The sequence below is a fragment of the Chiloscyllium punctatum genome, chromosome 6, assembly GCF_047496795.1.
Source record: "Chiloscyllium punctatum isolate Juve2018m chromosome 6, sChiPun1.3, whole genome shotgun sequence".
In the NCBI taxonomy this organism is placed as follows: domain Eukaryota; kingdom Metazoa; phylum Chordata; class Chondrichthyes; order Orectolobiformes; family Hemiscylliidae; genus Chiloscyllium; species Chiloscyllium punctatum.
Genome location: NC_092744.1, coordinates 37,828,658 through 37,850,648, shown reverse-complemented (window position 1 = coordinate 37,850,648; position 21,991 = coordinate 37,828,658). Strand labels below are relative to the sequence as shown.

General features: G+C 42.2%; 1 protein-coding gene across 3 annotated transcripts in view; it reads left to right on the top strand.

Annotated features, from left to right (window-relative positions):
- mcf2l2 (MCF.2 cell line derived transforming sequence-like 2) overlaps nt 1–21,991 on the top strand; it is a 390,224-nt gene that overhangs the window by 315,198 nt on the left and 53,035 nt on the right. The window contains exon 27 of one of the 3 annotated variants that reach the window (XM_072572454.1): nt 12,179–12,274. The exons of the other annotated variants lie outside the window; for them this stretch is intronic. Within the exon in view, the coding sequence (XP_072428555.1) occupies nt 12,179–12,274 (96 nt within the window). The remainder of the gene's footprint in view (nt 1–12,178; nt 12,275–21,991) is intronic. 3 annotated transcript variants of the gene reach the window in all.

Sequence of the window (21,991 nt, the reverse complement as noted above, 5' to 3'; positions counted from 1 at the left end):
TGTCCCTAAAAGTTCTGTCTCTTCCTCACCTTCTACCACATAAGGTAGAACCACCTTAATGCAAATCCAGTTGATGTTTTGGATTACTCCAATAATTAGCATTGTTGCAACATTTAACTATTGGTCGCATTTAGACATAACAGGTATCCCTAACACAAGTCTATTCTGTTGCAACCAGTACATGAAATATTTGTCTATAATTTTGCTAATCTCCTTAATTTACCAGTAGAGAATATCCTTAAAAAGGAACTTCTCCCTTTTTCATATGATTTGCACTTTCTCGATATTGATCTAACATCTGTATACGACCCAAATTTACATTTGTCCCATCTTGACTGCTCTTTCCTGCTTCCTTTATTAATGTGTTAATCATGCCGACATGTGATTTTAAGATGCTAACATTATGAAATGCAGTATTGTTGATGGTTCCCCTGTATGACTACTAAGGTTAGTATTATCATTCATTGCACCCAGTTTAACTTTAACTTGAGAAGTTCATTGATTTAATTGATCATATATACCACTGCTGTTTACACCATTAACTGCAGAAATGTCTGCACCATAAATATTTGCAGCATCTCGTATCAAACTTCTGGTCTTCCTGTTTTTTCCTTAGATTAACCCAGTTCCTTATAAATGCTAGGTAAACCATTATGATAACTGAATACCTAAGAGATTCAAACATAATCTGTATCAATTCATGATGAACATTTTCATACAACACTTTACCCATACTTCACATAATTACCTTTCTTCAGGCCCTCCTTTTTGGGCAGGACACTACACAGCTTCAATCACTTCCACTGTCAGTATGACTTAAGTTCTGTGCATACCATCAGCGCAAATGAACTTAACTTCCATGTAAAAATGAATGCATAGAATTTTGGGTAGAGCTATCACCCAATGCTATCAATCTGCATATGTCAGTGTTTGGTTATGTATACACCATGTCCATCTCCACTGAGCACTGGATCCCTACTACTGCTCTGTACTGGACTTGTGAGAACCAACAGTACAATTTCAATAATCAGCTTCATAGTTTATCTAAAGCTCAAAAACAAAAAAAAAGTTTCTGTACTTATTTACAATTCATCAGTTTACACAGATCCTTAATCTAAGTTTTGTTCTTCCAAAATTTGTACTCATCAGGATTGTTGCCTATGAAATGTTTTATACAGCACTTTGATCAATTTATTACTCCAAAAACATGGTTACTGAGGTGCTGTTACTTTGAGTCAAAGAGTGTGGCACTGGAAAAGCACAGCAGCTCTGGCAGCATCTGAGGAGCAGGAGAGTCAACGTTTCGGACATAAGCCCTTCATCAGGAATGTGGACCTCTCCTGTTACTTTGAGATAAACAAAGGACTGCAGTTCAAATTCAGGTTTATTGCTGTTTCTCTCTGTCTCTGTGTGTGCCTTTCTATCTCTCTCTCTCTCTCTCTCTCTCTCTCTCTCTCTCTCTCTCTCTCTCTCTCTCCATATATATATATATATATATATATATATGGTTCATCACGTGGATATGGGAATTGATTAGTTTTGGGGTCTGGCTTTCACTAAATTTCCATTCCGGTCCCTCTAAGGTGTATCAAAAATAACATCTTCCCCCTCTGACATTTCATGTGATAGGTCTCAACACTCCTCATGTCTGACTCTAGAGTTTACCCAGAGCCCCGACTGTACACAAACCAAGCCTTGGACTGAAGCCTCTACTGCACCCTGATGAATGTATTGATAATAGGTAAATTGGTTGAACTTGACCTGCCAGACTTACTTTGGCCAAATTCATAGACTGCTAGGACATGAATCCCTAGGTAAGACCATGTGCCTGACTGACCCTGATGAAATACCCTACTGCGAATCCTCTTGCAAGGATGCCTGCCTTGAAGAAGTTTTCCTCCTCTCTCTACAAGAATCTCAGGGAGTCCCTCTCCCACTGCAACTCCCAGGTCATTTCCTCTGCTCTGAAGCTCTTCAACCATGTTGTGAAACAAACTCGGTACCACAGCCACATTTGCTTCCTCAGTGCCTGTCTCCGTAACCAACTCATCCCACACGGACTCCGGACCACCTTTAAACCAGCAGAGTTCGGACCCGAACAGGACAAACCGTACAGACTACAGATTCAAAAACACCAGCAATGCGTCGTCACCTAATCTCTCTACAGTCAGCCCTGCCTCAGCTGAGGGCCACACTCTCTCAGAATTGCAAAGGACCCACTCTGTACTACATCCTCAGGAGAATTCATACTCTCAACAAACAGTATTTCAACTCCATCTCAAACATCAAAAACTGTAAGTACAACAAACTTTTATCCACCGACCTCCATAACCAGCGCTCCTCAAACATTCCAGAAGATTCCCCTGGCCTCGGAAACGCCATTAGCCATGCGGCTGACGCAGCTACCACCCCCACGCTGAGTGATGATGTCACTTCCGCCCACATCAAGGCCACTCCCACAGCCACTTCCGGCCCTCACATCATCGCTGATGCCACATGCTCAGTGACTCCCGCCACCCCTACTGCCGTGATCACCACCACGTCCGCCTCCACCATCGCCACTCACCTGCATTCTGCTGACACGCCCCCCACAGACCCCACTGTCACTATCCCCACACCCCAGAACCCCGAGGGCAACATCACCCCAGCTCATGCCTCCACCCCCATTCCCCCCACCATCACACCCACTCCAGGTACTGGCTCCGACCCCACTCCCAGCTCCACACCCACACCAGATCCCAGCTCCCGGCCCTGCCGAGTTTTCACCATCCCTCCAGATCTCCCACTCACTGAGGACGAACGATCAGTCCTCAGCAAAGGACTCATCTTCATCCCCCTCCGTCCACGCATCAATGAATTTAATACACGACGTGACATCGAACAATTCTTCCGTCGCCTCCGCCTCCGAGCTTACTTTCACAATCAGGACTCCCGCCCACCTTCCGAGGACCCCTTCGCCCGCCTCCAACACACTGCATCCACCTGGACACCCCGCGCTGGCCTATTACCTGCCCTCGACCTCTTCATTTCCAACTGCCGCCGGGACATTAACCGCCTCAACCTGTCGTCCCCCCTCCCCCACTCCAACCTCTCACCCTCACAACGCGCAGCCCTCCAATCCCTCTGCTCCAATCCCAACCTCACCATCAAGCCAGCGGATAAAGGGGGCGCAGTGGTAGTCTGGCGCACTGACCTCTACACCGCTGAAGCCAAACGCCAACTCGAGGACACCTCTTCCTACTGCTCCCTCAACCATGACCCCACCCCCCATCACCAAACCATCATCTCCCAGACCATACAGAACCTCATCACCTCAGGAGATCTCCCACCCACAGCTTCCAACCTCATAGTCCGGGAACCCCGCACTGCCCGGTTCTACCTCCTTCCCAAGATCCACAAGCCTGACCACCCTGGACGACCCATTGTCTCAGCATGCTCCTGCCCCACTGAACTCATCTCTACCTACCTTAACACTGTCCTATCCCCCCTAGTCCAGGAACTCCCCACATACGTTCGAGACACCACCCACGCCCTCCACCTCCTCCAAGACTTCCGTTTCCCCGGCCCCCAAAGCCTTATCTTCACCATGGATATCCAATCCCTCTATATCTCCATTCGCCATGACCAGGGCCTCCAAGCCCTCCGTTTTTTCCTCTCCAGACGTCCCCAACAGTACCCTTCCACTGACACTCTCATTCGTTTGGCCGAACTGGTCCTCACCCTTAACAATTTCTCCTTTGAATCCTCCCACTTCCTCCAGACCAAAGGCGTAGCCATGGGCACACGTATGGGCCCCAGCTATGCCTGTCTCTTTGTTGGCTATGTAGAACAGTTGATCTTCCGTAATTACACCGGCACCACTCCCCACCTCTTCCTCCGCTACATTGATGACTGCATTGGCGCCACCTCGTGCTCCCGCGAGGAGGTTGAGCAATTCATCAACTTCACCAACACATTCCACCCGACCTTAAATTTACCTGGACAATCTCTGACACCTCGCTCCCCTTCCTGGACCTCTCCATCTCCATTAGTGACGACCGACTTGACACTGACATTTTTTACAAACCCACTGACTCCCATAGCTACCTGGATTACACCTCTTCCCACCCTATCTCTTGCAAAAATGCCATCCCGTATTCCCAATTTCTCCGCCTCCGCCGTATCTGCTCCCAGGAGGACCAGTTCCACCATAGGACACACCAGATGGCCTCCTTCTTTAGAGACCGCAATTTCCCTTCCCACGTGGTTAAAGATGCCCTCCAACGCATCTCGTCCACATCCCGCACCTCCGCCCTCAGACCCCACCCCTCCAACCGTAACAAGGACAGAACGCCCCTGGTGCTCACCTTCCACCCTACAAACCTTCGCATCAACCAAATCATCCACCGACATTTCTGCCACCTCCAAAAAGACCCCACCACCAGGGATATATTTCCCTCCCCACCCCTTTCCGCCTTCCGCAAAGACCGTTCCCTCCGTGACTACCTGGTCAGGTCCACACCCCCCTACGACCCACCCTCCCATTCTGGCACTTTCCTCTGCCACCACAGGAACTGTAAAACCTGTGCCCACACCTCCTCCCTCACCTCTATCCAAGGCCCTAAAGGAGCCTTCCACATCCATCAAAGTTTCACCTGCACATCCACCAATATCATTTATTGTATCCGTTGCTCCCGATGTGGTCTCCTCTACATTGGGGAGACTGGGCGCCTCCTAGCAGAGCGCTTTAGGGAACATCTCCGAGACACCCGCACCAATCAACCAAACAGCCCCGTGGCCCAACATTTCAACTCTCCCTCCCACTCTGCCGAGGACATGGAGGTCCTGGGCCTCCTTCTCCGCCGCTCCCTCACCACCAGACGCCTGGAGGAAGAACGCCTCATCTTCCACCTCGGAACACTTCAACCCCAGGGCATCAATGTGGACTTCAACAGCTTCCTCATTTCCCCTTCCCCCACCTCATCCTAGTTTCAAACTTCCAGCTCAGTTACTGTCTCCTTGACTTGTCCGACCTGCCTATCTTCTTTTCCACCTATCCACTCCACCCTCTCCTCCTTGACCTATCACCTTCAACTCCTCCCCCACTCACCCATTGTACTCTATGCTACTCTCTCCCCACCCCCACCCTCCTCTAGCTTATCTCTCCATGCTTCAGGCTCACTGCCTTTATTCCTGATGAAGGGCTTTTGCCCGAAACGTCGATTTCGCTGCTCGTTGGATGCTGCCTGAACTGCTGTGCTCTTCCAGCACCACTAATCCAGTACCTAATGAAATACCTTCTACTGCAAAAGATGACTCTCTAAACTGATTATAGTGTCAATCTCAGATTGAGCAGAGATGCTCTTAATGCCACTAAGGGCTGGACCCTTTTTACTCTCAGATATCGATATTTGGTTAAAGCGCATGCAGTGTGTTTTCTGCCTAAGCTATTGGCACATACTATAGGTATGCCATTGATGCAGTGTGGTGCAGCAGAGTTGTTTAACAGATTGCTATCCATATGTTGAATTCGGCTGCAAACAACTTGTAGAGATTTACAAAGTTTTGTGGTGAATCTGTAGTTTAGCACAAACACTAGTTTCTACTTTTCTGTTCTGAATCTATTCACCTCTCAGAAGACAAACTCTACTTCCCACCATCCACCGCACTCCCCAACCCCTCCCCACTCCACCTCAGGGGAAGAACCCAGCTATTATATCCTAAAACAAACATAACCACCAATTGACCCAATGTCAAATAACAAACATTGCCACTGGGGAAATGAGATCAGCTCTTACTTTTATGTTGTGAACTGGCGCTGTCTAAATTCTCATAGAAAGAAAGGAGAATTGAAAGCTACATAGAAATGAGGTGATTTTAGTAAACAATAAGATACAAGTGCATCAAATAAGATGGCTGCTACTTATTAGCCTGATTTAGAACTTGCAGTTTCAACACTGAAGGGAAAATTGGAATTGTTTTCTTGACATCAAGAATTTGATTTTTCCAGTATTGTCACATTTTCTCAATGTTCTCACCATTGCCCACACAGCTTGAGGCAGTGAAAAAATCCACCAAAGATTCCAAAACAAAAGCTGTATACTATGGTTACAGAGGGAATTTTTAAAAAATTTGTGAACAAATTTTGAATTTTAATTGTGAATTTTGAAAATTTTGTCTTTATCCAAATGCTGATTTTACTACCGTAGTGTTTGGAATGAGGGCCGAATGGATCTCATTGTCGATGAGATCCTTGACTGGCGATGTTAACCTGGGCCAATCAGGGAGCTCTGGCTGACAGATATAAATAGGAGATTCACAGAATCTCTTCAATCGAGGGACTGGCTCTGAGCTTGCGGGTACACGTGTAAATAAAGGGTGACTGAGTGACAGGATACTGAACCCTGTGGAGTTAGTTCAGCTACAATTAATCAACTTTAATTTGCTTACAGCCTGTTGGAGCCATTAAATATGCTCCAGTGCATTTACATAAGAAGAATGCTGATGACAATATTTTTAGAACTGACAGTATTAGGGAAGCTTTGTTTGCATACAGTGCTGGAAGTACTGTCATTCAGTGATGAGACATACATCAGCATTCTTTGCTGTGGTCCTTTGTTTTGGTTTGATGTTTCAAAATCCTTACTTGTTTTCTGAGTTACCAAATTGTATTTTTAGATAGTTACAAACATTTTTGGCACTATTCTCTCTGAACTGCAAAACAGCCTTTTCATTAAATAACATATCTTAATCTATGTGATAAAACAATCAATAACTTAAAAATACATCTCAAAATTTCAAAATGATTCTGAAAATAGGCTATGGCTTAGGGTGAATTCTAACAATTTATTTGTGTAAGTGCTGTTGTGGCATAAAGATGGGCGTTTCATTTACTCTGTTACAAGATGATGTATATTAGGGTATATGGAATTATTTGTGAAGCTTATGAGTGTGAGTTAATTTTTAATACCAGCTATATAATATCAGCAATGGATATGTGAATTCATGGATGTTGGGAGGTCAACACTTAAAGGGAAGCTCATTGGCTCCATAATATCCAATAATGAATTGTGCCAATAAGTCATATATTATATTTACCAATGGTCTGCAAACCAAAAATCCACCAAAATTTTATTACTTGGTTCTTTGATGTATCTATTTAAAATCCATTAGCACAAATTATGTTTAAAATCATATGATTCTGCTTATATAATCTGGAAATTAGAATGAAGCCTTTAAAAAGGTAAATCTTTCTAAAGATCACAGGAGGGTGCTAGGACTTAAACATGTAAATAACAAAGTATTTGTTATCACTCTGTTTACAAATTAATGCAATGACCATTGTTCCACTTCTTCCTCAAGCAGCCTACACACTAGCGCAATCTACGTGTTGTAAAATAAATAACTCCACAACTAATTCCTCACACTGCAATTTTGTTAAGGAAGTCTTTTCTTGGGGGCTTCCTATAAATGTTATCATTTTCCCAAATAGAAATTGGTTTCATATAGGAACTGAAAGCTCAGCCATCCATTTAAGGTGAGACCAGCACATCTAATCAGTTATCAACCTAGAAGTTTTGAGGTCCACCTTCTACTTTACCTCATTCATGCAATCTTATGGAAAAGATAAATTTGCCTATATTACTTTTGAGAGATAGAGCACTACTACAGCAAACATTTCTTGCATTAAGGAGCTCACCTCCCATGTGAGCCCATTGCAGTTTTAATCTAGACACATCCCAAATTGTTTTATGGTCAATTCTTACTGGCATATGCATGTCTCTTGCGGGTGAAAATGATAAAATGAGGAAAGTTATCACAGTGATTCCTTTGTGGCACAACAGTAACTAACCAACTGCAACAATACTAATCCTTGCATTGCATCTAGAAGCACTGGAATGAAAAAAAACATATTCAGCCACATGGGCATTGGTAAAGTGAAGGAAGGATGGGATGGTTTGTACTCACTTTAGAGCTTTTTTTATGGAGATTAACATTGTTCAGGTGAGAAGGAACTTAATCTGTGTTGACCTATTCAATCAGGTGCTGTTATTGATATATCATGTAGGGCCTGGCTTTTGAGGGACTGGTGCCTCAATGCTGCACATAAAGACTATTAGAGAGAGCACGACGATTTTTTTTTGCCACTGAATTTGAAGGATCTTGCAAAGGCACTGTTGGGTGTTTTGAGATGCTTGGCATAAGGTGACCAAGCATGTAGGAGTGGGCAATCACTTCTGACTAGTATACCTAGATCTTAATCTTGACTTTGAGATACTGATCTTCAAGTACCCTATCCCTCATTCCGCTGAAAGCTAAGCTGATGTTTTGGAGATGATGATGAATCTCTTAAATTGTGTCTGCCTTTGTCAAAGGAGGTTCCCAGAGTCCACGTATTCCAGGATCTTGCCATTGATGTTAAATGATGAAGGGAAGTTGAGAGAACTGGTTGGAAGAGGACCTTGGTCTTCTGAGTGTTGAGTGAAAGGCCCATTTCTCATATGATTTAGAGGTTTCAACATTGACTTGGAGATCAGTCTCTGAGTGTGCACACACATAGAAATCTGCACACTGGAGCTTGTTGACTGAAGTTAGAGTGATTTTGGTTTTAGATTGAAGGCTACATGGATTAGTCAGTTTCCCATTTGTTCTATAAATTATGGTTAATTTTCTGGGGGTAAGGTGTAATACTGGAGTGAGGAAAAAGAAGAAAAGATTTGATGCATAGCCTTGCTTGACTCCAGACTTCATTGAGTAAAGATTTGAGATGGTTCTGTTGGTAAGGATGTTATTTGTAGGATTAGTTTAGTAGTAGCAGCTATCAATGAATGAACTACACCCTCCTTATCAGTTTCAGACTTTGCTAAATAAGAACTTTAGAACCAGGAAGAAGAGAAGCAATTTAACCCCTCAAGCCTACTGTGCCATTTGATACAATCATGGCTGATCTTATCTCGGCTTCAACCCCACTTTCCTCCAATCCAATAAAGCATTACTAATACTTATACTTTGCTACCCTCTGTAGTAGTCGATGTACTTCCTCCAAAACAAATGGGGACACTTACCAGATAAGTCCAATTTTACATTTTTGTGTGACCAAGTTACACAGGCAAAACCATAAATAATGGGATAAGAATTGGATAATTGGTCGTGCCAATAAAATGCTATTCTGAAATTTGATCCACTCACTGACTGTGTTGGTAGAGGTATGTGTTTCATTATAGTGTTCCATTGCTGCTGTTTTTTGAAGACATAGTCTAAATCAGAGAAATAGCAGGCAGCCATTTTAAAGGTCAGACTTGCAGAGCCAAGAATCTTCCAAAAGGCCTTTGATAAGGTGCCACACGGGAGGCTGCTGAGCAAGGTGAGGGCCCATGGTGCTCGAGGTGTGCTACTGGTATGCATTGAGGATTGGCTGTCTGACAGAAGGCAGAGAGTTGGGATAAAAGGTTCTTTTTCAGAATGGTAGCCAGTGACAAGTGGTGTCCCGCAGGGTTCAGTGTTGGGGCCGCAGCTGTTCACATTATATATCAATGATCTGGATGAAGGGACTGGGGGAATTCTAGCGAAGTTTGCCGATGATACGAAGTTAGGTGGACAGGCAGGTAATACTGAGGAAGTGGGGAGGCTGCAGAAGGATCAAGACAGTTTGGAAGAGTGGTCCAGGAAATGGCTGATGGAATTCAATGTGAGCAACTGTGAGGTCTTGCACTTTGGAAAAAAGAATACAAGCATGGACTACTTTCTAAATGGTGAGAAAATTCATAAAGCCAAAGTATAAAGGGATCTGGGCGTGCTAGTCGAGGATTCTGTAAAGGTCAACATGCAGGTTGAGTCTGTGATTAAGAAAGTGAATGCAATGTTGTCATTTATCTTAAGAGGGTTGGAATATAAAAGCACCGTTGTGCTACTGAGACTTTATAAAGCTCTGGTTAGGCCCCATTTGGAGTACTGTGTCCAGGTTTGGTCCCCACACCTCAGGAAGGACATACTGGCACTGGAGCGTGTCTAGCGGAGATTCACATGGATGATCCCTGGAATGGTAGGTCTAACATATGAGGAACGGCTGAGGATCCTGGGATTGTATTCATTGGAGTTTAGAAGATTAAGGGGAGATCTAATAGAAACTTACAAGATAATGCATGGCTTGGAGAGGGTGGATGCTAGGAAATTGTTTCCGTTAGGCGAGGAGACTAGGACCCGTGGACACAACCTTAGAATTAGAGGGGGTAAATTCAGAACAGAAACGCGGAGACATTTCTTCAGCCAGAGAGTGGTGGGCCTGTGGAATTCATTGCCGCAGAGTGCAGTGGAGGCTGGGATGCTAAATGTCTTCAAGGCAGAGATTGATAAATTCTTGATGTCACAAGGAATTAAGGATTACGGGGAGAATGCGGATAAGTAGAGTTGAAATGCCCATCAGCCATGATTGAATGGCGGAGTGGACTCAATGGGCCGAATGGCCTTATGTCCGCTCCTATGTCTTATGGTCTTATGGTCTTATGGACACTTCTTGGGCAAGTGTGACAGTTCCAGGAACTTTATGCATTTTTAGGCACAATCTTCACCTCACCTGATCCTATATTCTCTGAAATGTATCACAGCAAAGCAATCTAATACAGCTACCTCCGCCAAGTAACCTTAACATTAATTTTGCCAAGGAATTCTCCTTCACTGTTTTTCTTTATTTGTCAGCTGATGCAGCTTTCTTCTTTAGCCAGCTCATACTAATTCTTTCATATCTGACAGAGTAGCTGCAGTCTGGTGTATTGTTACGTTTGCTGCTCCTCTCTCTCACCATTGATACTAAGTTCTGCTACCAGGCTGAATCTAAGCCAAACTGTCACTGTGCAGCTGACCATTCAAAATCCTGAAAGCTCAGTCTAGCACAGTATCAGCAAACTGTAAGCTTACTGCTTAATAATCTCATTTCCAGGAAGTTACACTGAAACATTTATCTCTGTATTAAAACCTACAAGAACAAAATTTGAGCTGCTGAGATCTATGCTATAACCACAAATCTCTCACTGATATCTTGATAATCGAATGTGCTTTCAACATGGGTTTATTTTGTTAATGCTGCTATTTTGGAATAGTGTAGGCTGAGAAGAGTGCTTACATAGTAATATTGCATGACAGCACCAAGCCACATATTCAACCACAGATATATTAAGGTATAGTGTTGGTTTTAAACTGCCTCTGAAGTTGCTTTCCACTCAAGGCAGTTTTGAGTGAGTGGGTTGAGCACATTCACAAGACCTCAACTCAAGGCTGGGGCATTTTGCCTCCTGTACCTGATGTGCAAGCTGTTATTCAGTTGTTTTCTACGATAGGTAAAAGGTTGCAGTGAAACCTATGCCTTACAAAGGTTGTTGTCTGGCACCAGATGAAAGTTCATCATCAAGAAGGTGCATCACAAAGAGTGTGATTTCAGGAAAACCTCTCAGTAAGTGGAAGATGGAAGACAATGGAAATAGAGGCCACAGATTTCCTATCAGTTCCTCTCAACTCAGCAGATAAGATACTTCCATTTACTTAAGAGGGTCCCATTGCGATCCTGACAGCTTTTGAATTGCCTTCACTTGTGGGAATGTTTAGATAATTTTCTTGTTGAGGCCTGAGTTAAATTGCACTTCGGGTCTCAATTGACATGGAGTTCTGCTAATAGCTCATGAGCAATTTAGCCAATGAACTTGTAAATAACAGATGAAATAGTGATAGCAAGATTCCATGGACAATTAGATTGTTAGGCTGAAGTTTCCATTTTAAAGACTTTTGTGTCCCATCTCAACTGGCAGTGTCACTAATAATTCATAGCAGTTAGATAAGAAAAGCCTAAATTTTTTTGTAACAATACTTTCCATTTAACATTGCAAAGTGTGAAATGTTGAAAAATACATTGTGATCACAATACCATTGAATAATAAACTGTAAAATAATATATGGATTTATAAGTAAAGTTGTCCATGTGGTTTTAGGCTTGAAACTGCATTATTAAGCTTAGCCTAAACATTTGACCAACGGAGAGTTTTTATGCTTTCCTGCACGTCTGCAATGTTTGTCCAGAAAATAAGACTAAAAAATGTCTAAGGAATGCCCAACTGAGAAACGAAACACATGTTTTCATGCAAAGGTAAGCTGTGTACACTTAAGGATATTCCAATTTTCCTTCTCACCTCTTCCTCTTCCTCTTTCCTAGCTGATGTTCCTTCCAGTCATAACCTTGATCGTTCATCTCTTGCTAAAAAGCGATTTACATTGCAGGGTCTTTCTAATCGCAGACCTCCACAGAAAGGTAAAGCAACTAAGTGCAACTGGTGTAACTTCAGTGTCCATCCTATACCGCATGGCTCTTCACCTTTCCAAACGACTATCTTATCACTCTTACATACTTTTCCATTTGTAATCTATAAGGTATATTTACTTATGTTTTATGTATAAGTTGTGCTTCCTAATTTTGTCATCTGAGTTTCATTGAACTCCTGTCATCTATTTTATAAAATCTTACAATGCTTTCAAATGTTAATATTGCTGCAAGGTATCACAAACCCTAAAATGTGAACAATCATTTATTACTTTCTGCAATGTACAACAGACACCATTTCATATGTTTTCACCTTGACTCTGGTAAAATAAAACATTTCAAAGTATCTTCAGGCTGAAAGATCGACCACCAACATAGACATCTTCCCTGTCAAGTGTCAAGTTTGTAAATACATGACCGTTGATGCAACATAATCCAGTCAAAAAGTATGGCACTGGAAAAGCACAGCAGGTCAGGCAACATCCGAGGAGCAGGACAATTAACGTTTCAGGCATAAGCCCATCATTCTTGATTAGGGTTACCATTAACCAGAAACCCAACTGGACTTGACATATAAACACAGGTCTACTGTGGTGAGTAACATATCTCCTCACTCCGCAAAGCCTGCCCAACACCCGAAAGGCATACATCAGGACCATGAGGGATTACGTCTACTTGTCTGGATAGATGCAATCCAATAACACTCAAGAAGTCTGGCACCATTCAGGATAAAGCAGCCCAGTAGATTGGCACCACATCCACAAGCATCCATTCACTCCTGCACTGATGCTCAGTAGCAACGGTGTGAACTAAATAAAATTTGCACTGCAGAAGTTCACTAAGGCTCCTTAGACAGCACCTTTCAAATCCAGAACTATTTTCATCTAGAAGCACAGGGCAGCATATTCATGGTAATGCCATCACCCAAAAGATCCCCTCCAAACTTGTCATCGCCTTGACTTGAAAATATATCTCTGTTCCTTCAGAGTCACTGGGTCAAAATTCTGAACTTCCCTCTCTAATACCATTGTGGCTCTGCCCACAGCAAATGGACTGCAGCAGTTCAACAAGGCTGCTCACCACCACCTTTTCAATAGCAACTTAGGATGGGCAATAAATGCTGGCCCAGTCAATGACATCCACATCCCATGAATGAATAAAGGAAGCATGGGAAAGCAGCTGTGAAACTGATGATGAAACTCAAGTTGAATCACCATCTCCCTTTTAACCTTGAGATCCGTTGTTCTTTCAAAGTACAAAAAGTTGAGCATTGATTGTCTAAAAGTCCAACAAACTCACATATCCCCATATAAACCACTAACATCTAGAATGAACTAAAAAGGATTTTTTTTATTACTTCCTGGGATATGGGTATCACTAGCCAGGTCATTTGATTCTTTTTTTGTTCAACTTTAATTGTTCTGGAGAATTTGGTGGTGAGCTGTTTTCTTAAACCATTGCAGTCCCTGGGGTGTAAGGATTCTCAAAGTGCTGGTTGGAGGAGTGTTCCAGGATTTTGACCGAGCAACAGCACAGGAACGGTGACATATTTGTGAACCAGGTTGGTGAGTGGTTTGGAGGGGACCTTGCAGGTGGTGGTATTACAATGCATCTGTCACCTTTGTCCTTCTAAATGGAAGATATCATGGGTTTCAAAGATGCTATCGCAGGAGCCTTGGTGAGTTACTGCAATGCACCTTGTAGCTAATACACACTGCTGACACGGTGTTTTAATGGAGAAACGAGTGAATGTTGAAGATTGTGAATGGGGTCCCAATCAAGTCGGATGCTTTGTCCTAGATGATGTCAAAGTTTTTAAAGTATTGGATTGCACTCATCTCGGGCAATGGAGAATATTTCATCAAACTGCTGACTCGGGCATTATGGTGGCAGGGACTGGGTTTGATTCCAGCCTTGACTGACTGTCTCTGTGGAATTTACACATACTCCCCATATCAGCTTGGATTTCCTCCCACAGTCCAAAGATGTGCAGGTCAGGTGGGTGGGCCATGCTAAATTTCCCCTTAGTGTGGGGGTTAGCCATGTAAATGCAGAGTTCCAGGGATAGGGCAGGGTTGGCTCTGGGTGGTGAAGGCCAGGGTGAGATTTTCTTCAGAGGGTCAGTGTGGACTTGATGGACTGAATGGCTTCCTTCTGCACTATAGGGATTCTATGATTGTATCTTATGGATGTTGGATTGGCATTAATGAGACAGGAGGTGAGTTACTCGCTGCAGAATTCCTCTTGCAATTGCAATTCTAATATGGCTGGTCCAGTTCAATTTATGGTCAATGGTAACCCCTCAGGATGTTGATAGTGAAGGTTTCAGACAGGGTAATGTCATTAAATGCCAAGGGTCAATGGTTAGATTCTCCCTCATTAAAGATGGTCATGCCTGAAACCTAAATAAAATAATGAACTACAGATGCTGAAGATCTGAACAAAAATCAGAAATTTCTGGAGAAAAGAAGCAGGTCAGGCAGCATCTCTGGAGAAAAAGCAGAGTTAATATTTTGTGTTCAGTGGCCAGATTTCTGACGAAGGATTACTGGACTCAAAACATTAACTTTGCTTTCTCTCCACCGCTGCTGCTAGATCTGTTGAGTTCTCCAGCAATTTCTGTTTTCATTATTGCTTGTCACTTGTTTAGTGCAAAGTTTCCTTGTTACTTGTCAGCCCAAGCTTGGAAGTTGTCCATGTTTTGCTGCATATTGTCACAGAGTGCTTCAGCATCTCAGCAGTCGTAAATCTGATCAGTATCAGTAGACTGATAAAGCAGTAATTGACTTGGTTAGATTTGCCCTCCTGTTTGTCCACAGGACATCCACAGGCAACTTTCTACTTGGCTGGAATAGATGGTAATATTGTAACTATACTGGAACAGCTTGGCTAGGCACAGTTGATTCTGAAGCTTCTGTAGATACTGGCCGTCTTCTGTTGCCAAATGCTATTAGCACCTTTGCAGTGTCCTGTGCCATCATTTCTTGATATGATGTGGAATGAATCAATTTGGTTGAAAACTGAAATCACTCATGCAGGGTAACTCATGAAAAGGCCAGATTGGGACATCCATGGTATATTTGCCTGAATATGTTTTGCAAATACTTCAGCTTTGTCTTTTGTACTGATGTGCTAGACTACTATGTCATTGTGGATGGGGATATTTATAGAGTCTTCACCTCCTGTCAGTTGTTGAATTGTCCACTTCTATTCATGACTAATTGTGGCAGGACTGCAGAGCTTAAATCTGAGCTGTTGTTTGTAGGATCATGTGGCTTTGTCTATTGCATACTGTTTCCACTATTCAATATGCAAGCAGTCCTGTGTTGTAGCTTTACTGACACTTCATTTTCAGCCTGACATCAGCAATAGGGAAAATGTTAGAGTCTATTATAAAATATTTAATGACAGAGAATTTGTAAAATAGAGACAGGATTGGATGGAGTCAGCATGGATTAGGAAAGGGAAGTCATGCCTAACAACTGCAATTCTTCAAGGATGTAACTAGAAGAGTTGATAAGGGGAAACCAGGGATGTGGTTTACTTGGACTTTCAAAAGGTTCTTGATAAGGTCCCACATAAGAGATTAGCGTGTAAACTTAAAGCGCATTGGATTGCGGAGTGGTGTACTCTCATGGATAGAGAACTGCCTGGTAGACAGGAAACGAAGAGTAGGAATAAATGTTTTTTTCTGAGTGAGAGCCAGTGACCAGTGGGGTGCTGCAGGGATCAGTGCTTGGTCCTAACCTTCCCTCTAAACTGCCCTGTTGTGCATGTGTAGCGGCTTCAAGGTTCCACACATGGTGATCACCAATCCTGGCATTGACTTCCAATTACAGAAGTCAATGCCATGCACAAGAAAATACAAAGGGTTGCACAGTCAGCAAGAAAATTAGAGGGACCGCTGCTTAGTCCGCAGCTATTCACATTATACATTAATGATTTAGATGATGGAATTAAATGTAATAACTCCAAGTTTAGAAGGGTGAACTGTGTGGAGGATATAGATATGCTTCATTGTGATTTGAACAAATTGAGTGAATGTGCAAATGCATGACAGATGACGTATAATATGAATAAATGTGAGGCTATCCACTTTGGAAGTGAAAACAGGATGGCAGGTTATTATCTGAATGGAAATAGATTGGAACAGATGAGATGCAATAAGACTTGGGTGTCCTTGTACAGCAGTCACTGAAACTAAGCATCAGATGCAGCAAATGGTTAAGAAGGCAGAAGCTGGCTTGTCTTGCTGCATTGTACGGGGCCTTGGTAAAACAACATCTATAGTACTGTATGCAGGTTTGGTCTCCTTATCTGAGGAGTGATGCTCTGGCTTTGAGAGAGGGCAATGAAAGTTTACAAGACTGCCTCAAGACTGATGTATGAAGAAAGGTTGTATTGGTTACATCTGTATTCATATATACGTCTATATTGAGTTTATAAAAATGAAGGGGAATCTCATTGAAACCTACAAAATTCTAACAGGACTAGATAGGGTTAACACAGCAAGACTGTTCCCAATGACTAGGGATTCCTGAAACCAGAGCTTACAGTCTAAAGATATGGGGGTAGGCCATTTCTGACTGAGATGAGAAGAAAGTTCTTCTCCCCGAGAGTGGTGAGCCTGTGCAATTCTCTGCCACCAAAAGTAGTTGAAGTGAAAATATTGAATAATTTCTAGAGTTCTTAGCTCTGGAGGGATCAAAAGATATGGGGCAAATGATGGAACAGGCTACCGAGTTGGATGATCAGTCATGATCATATTGAATCATGGATCAGGTTCAAATGGCCTACTCCTGTTCCTATTTTTCTATATTTTATTCTTATTACATTTTCAGATGACCTAATTTCTTGTTTTCCCCTCAATCTATGTGAGAGGTGCATGACTATGCAAAGTAGGCAGTCATATAGCATGGCACAATTTGGAAGGGTTGTTAAAAACTGAATGATCTATTCATGAAATTATGTAAGTAAACAAGTAGGCTTCAGCAGTGGGATTAAAAAGTCCAGATCTGTATCTCCATTTACTGACAGATGTAGATTTCTTTGTATTTACATTGCTTTCCTCAAAATTTCATGTTACATTCTATTTATAAATTTCATAATCAGTTCATAAATATTTACATTAGCATATATATTCAAAATCTGTGAACCAATAGTTTCAAAGAACATAATTGAATCTAGTCCACTCTATTCTAATGATTATTGATTGTATAAATTGTGCATCAAATTATCCAGTAAGTGTTTCAGGAACAAAATATGGCATGATATAAGTCATTTTACATGTTACAATTTGCATGTCTTCTGGTACAATTGTAGAAAGTGTAATACAATGAGAGTATATAATCAGTATCACAATATTCTCCTTCACATAAAATAACTTCTGCAATTATGAATACAGAATGCTTATTCCCAACTATGCGCAAAGCTTATTTTTGAAAGCTATGGGCTGGTGATGGAGTAAGACTAGTGACTCACCTGTGACACCTAACACTCATGCACTGGCCCCAGTATGACTTCTGCCTGTTACATAGTCTTATGAAGCTGCCTAATAAGTAATTGTTGCACAGCCCATTTAACAACCCAATTATCTTATTCACCTTGTTACTGCACCTATTAAAGCACTGCAAATTCACTTTAAAACTGACATCTTCTTTGAAAAGAGCAAAATACTGTGGAGGTTGGAACTCTGAAATACAACAATCAAAAATCAAAAAAGACAGAAAGAAAAACAGAGTTAACATTTCAGGGTGATGACCTGTGTACACTGTTCTTAATGTTGTAATGGATAAGACTCAACTGAGTGGGTGGAGTCTTGTTTTATTGAAACGAAGAGTGAAGGTGGGCTTAGAAGTTGGAGGTATTTCTGTTTGAGAGTATAATGTTTGTAATGAGGTCAGCCAGGTGGACCTCATAGAATATGAGTTCCCTGATTAGGGTTGTTAATCTGGTCCAATCAGGGAGCCCTGGCTGATAGATTTCAACAGGGGTGTCAGAGGTTCTGCTCACTCTGAGAGCAGGCTCTGAGGGAGCTGGCTGAGTGTCAAGGACTTTCCACATCTAAATAAAGAGTGACTCGGTATCAGGATACCAGCCTCTGTGGAGTTATTTCATTGGTGAAGAGAGAAAAGCCAGCTCCTGAAGAAATTTGCTTGCAACAGTCGTCTTTGATTTGGGTAAGCAATTCTGGCATCATGCCATTAATTGGAGACGCGACTTGTTCAATTCTGCTGTTGAAGACTGAGTCCAGTATGTGGAAAGAATGTGTTTTTTTTCCAGGCGAATGAAAAATTACAAGTAATTCCCCAGCTTGTGAATCTGGAGTTTTTTTTAATGAGTATTAGGAGCCTAACTTCCCCTGAGACACCAGATACTAAAATACTTCTGAATTTAGTTCAGGAATATTATGACTCAAGCATCCTCAAAATCTGAGATGCTATTAATTTTACTCAGCAATTCAAGAACCAGGGGAATCGGTATCAGGATTTTTGAGAAGGTTAAGGTGACTGACAGAGGCATGTGACTTTGGTTTAACCCTTAATGAGATGATGAGAGACCATTGGTATGTGAGCTTAATGATGTAACCATGCAACAGGGTCTACTAACTGAAGTCCAAATGGATTTCAAACAGGCATTACAATGAGCTTTATCATTGGAAAATCAGGCAAGTGGAGCTTGTAAGTTCCAGGGTATTCCAATGGAAGTGGACCCCCTTGCCAGTCTGATTGAGCTTGAGGAGCACTACTTGAGTGAGAGTAAATGCATAGCCTCACTCAGAAGATATCCTGAACAGAGGGACTGTAGGTCAGCCTACAGCAAAACCCCAGAACGAAGCCAAGCCTCAGCCAATGTTAAAACTCTCTTCATAATCTGGGTCAGCAAGCCATGGTAGTTGCTGCCAGTATGTGGACTTAAATCAGAAAAGGATTCCCACTAGACCTAAATTGAGTAAGAGAACTATTAGGCCTGTATCCAGGAGATTGCGCACCATGTAAGGTCCACCAATAACTGGTCTGGAGCAGTTCAATTGGTTAGCAACATTCAAATCAGAACCAATCAAAATAAACATATAGTTAAATGGTTACCCAGTTCTAATGGAGGCTGATACTGGTGCAGCCGCTTCAGTGATCACAGAACTAGTCTTTAACAAATTTCACTCTGGACTCCAACCCTTAAGTTTGCACAAAACTCAACTAGACTGAGAACCTATAACTGAAAGTCTTTACAATTAACAGTACAAATTCGGCTCTGGGCTCTTATGGGAAGCAGTTGGTGCAGATACCACTGATTGCAGTAAAAGGCTCGGGTCCAAGCTTGATGGTACAAAATTGGTTGACAAAGATTCACCTAGATTGGCTCAACCTTTTTCATTTAGAAAATGGTTGCCTGAGTGAAGTTCTAATTAAATATCTGAAAGTTTTCAGGAAGGTCTAGACACTATCGAAGGAGCCAAGGCCACCTTGTATGTTGACCAGGAAGTAATTTTATGATTCTGCAAGGTCTGCCCAGTGCTATTTGCCTTACGTACAGAATTAGAAAAAGGACTGCTGTCAGAAGACTGCTGACAGAATCAGAAGACTGGAAAGCGAAGGAATCATCAAATCAGTCCAGTTTGCGGTCTGGGCAATATCAGTCATACCAGTTGTAACCGATGGATCGGTTCACCTTTATAGGGATTTTAATCAAATGGTAAACTGCTTTTCACTGCTGGATAAATACCTAATACCTTGCATACCGGATTTATATGCAAAGTTGGCAGGGAGGCAGTTCTTCATGCAATTGGACATTGGTCATGCATACTTGCAATTGCAGTTAGATGAGGATTCCCTGAAGTAAACTCTGTCTTGTTTAGTGGAGTCTTGTATCTGGCATTGGCATTCCTGATGCTATTTCACCACCAACCCTCCTCCCCACCCAGGTCCAGGAAGATCAGATTTAATTTGGTGGGGAGTCCTAATGAAAGGTTCTGACCTAAAAGGTCAATTCCCCTGCTCCTCTGATGCTGCTTGACCTGCTGTGCTTTTCCCAGCTCCACACTTTATCAACTCTGACTTTCCAGCAACTGCAGTACTTACTATCTCCATTCTTCTCTCCATTAGCAACTCTGGTGGTGTTATCCTGTAGTTGTGTGAAGGTTGTCCTATAATCAAATAGGAATCAGAACAGTTTGGTATCTAGTGAGGCTGTAAGCTGTTACTTTAAGCCTGTCTTCAAAGTTTCAACTGCTTTTTCTGCCAGACAATTGGATGATGGATGGTACGGAGTTGTTCTTATATGACAAATACCATTTGACTTAGGAAATACTCAAATTCTCTGCTTGTTATCTGTGGCCAACATTTCCAGGAGTCAGTGTGTGCAAACGATGTACACAGCTTTCATATTGTGTACCTCCTTATTGAGTGCCATTGCACCTACCCAAACTATATACATCGCTGGACCAGATCTTGCATTGACTATGCCTCTTACCCATGGAAGGCCATTCCCATGATTTCTACATCAAACTTCATCCCCTGAAGTAAACTGTCTGTCTTGCTTAGCAGAGTATTGTGACAGATATGGTGTTCCTTAGGCCGTTTCAGAGAGTAGGTCAGACTTTTTTGCACAATTACATCTTTCTCAAACCATGCATGGGTAAAACACTAAATTTTATTTGCAGGAATCAGGAAGTTTTTCCACCCTCCACAATTTTCCAGCTGCCATATATAAAATGCACCTGGACAGCAACATTTATTCTCTGAATCCTGAGAACATGAATCAACTTCTAATCATGCCCCCACACCACCTTTGCACATATCACAGACCAAGCAAAAGTCTGTACCAGGTTTTAGTAATCCATTCTTCGAGGTTCTTCTAAAGGTTTTGCAGGAAGGTAAGGACCCTTTTGTTTCCCCTAAGGATGGCAACAACAGTTCATCCTGACTGGTGCAGGCAGACTTGATAGAGGTGGCTGCACACAACCTGGCTCCAGCGCTGCAAGAGGGTGGATGGTTTGCAACTCTCTACCAGGATATTTACCATTTAATGCTTCATGCCTCTGAGTGTGAGTTAGCATTGCAAGGTTATCTCTGCAGAGGACTGTCACAATTAAGATTGAGTGTCAAGTATTTCCTGAGATGCCTTATGTGCAATCATTGCATTGTCACTTCATTGCAGTTATTAGAATTAGTTGCACCACAGTAGCACTGGTTCTCACACTTCTGCCAAGGTTCAAACTTGAAACATGAAAGGAACTACAACACGCAGCAGCTCACACAGCAGCAGCTCAGTGACCTTTCATTATAACAATCAGAATGTACACACCTGATCTCAAGTAGTCCACACTACATTCTAGTGAGCCAGCACTCATGACTAATATGATTGTTAAGTGGAGCACTGTATGCTCATGCATAAAATTGGAGGGCTCTTTTTAAACATGCATTCACTTTCAAGGAGCTGAAACAAAACACTAATTCTAGGTTGGATGTACAAGTAACTACAATACCATCCACTATCATTAAGTCAATAGGAATAACTATTGATTCCTAACAAGATCAGTGGAAAGAAATCACTGTTCTGTATCAGCCATACTGGTTACTTACTAATAACATGGGCTTTCACCAAGTATTAAGATGCCAGCATCCAAAATGTAATCCCATTAAATTTTGGTAATAAAAACCAATATATGATTGGCCACGTAATCATCATCTTACAGAATTCATTATAAAA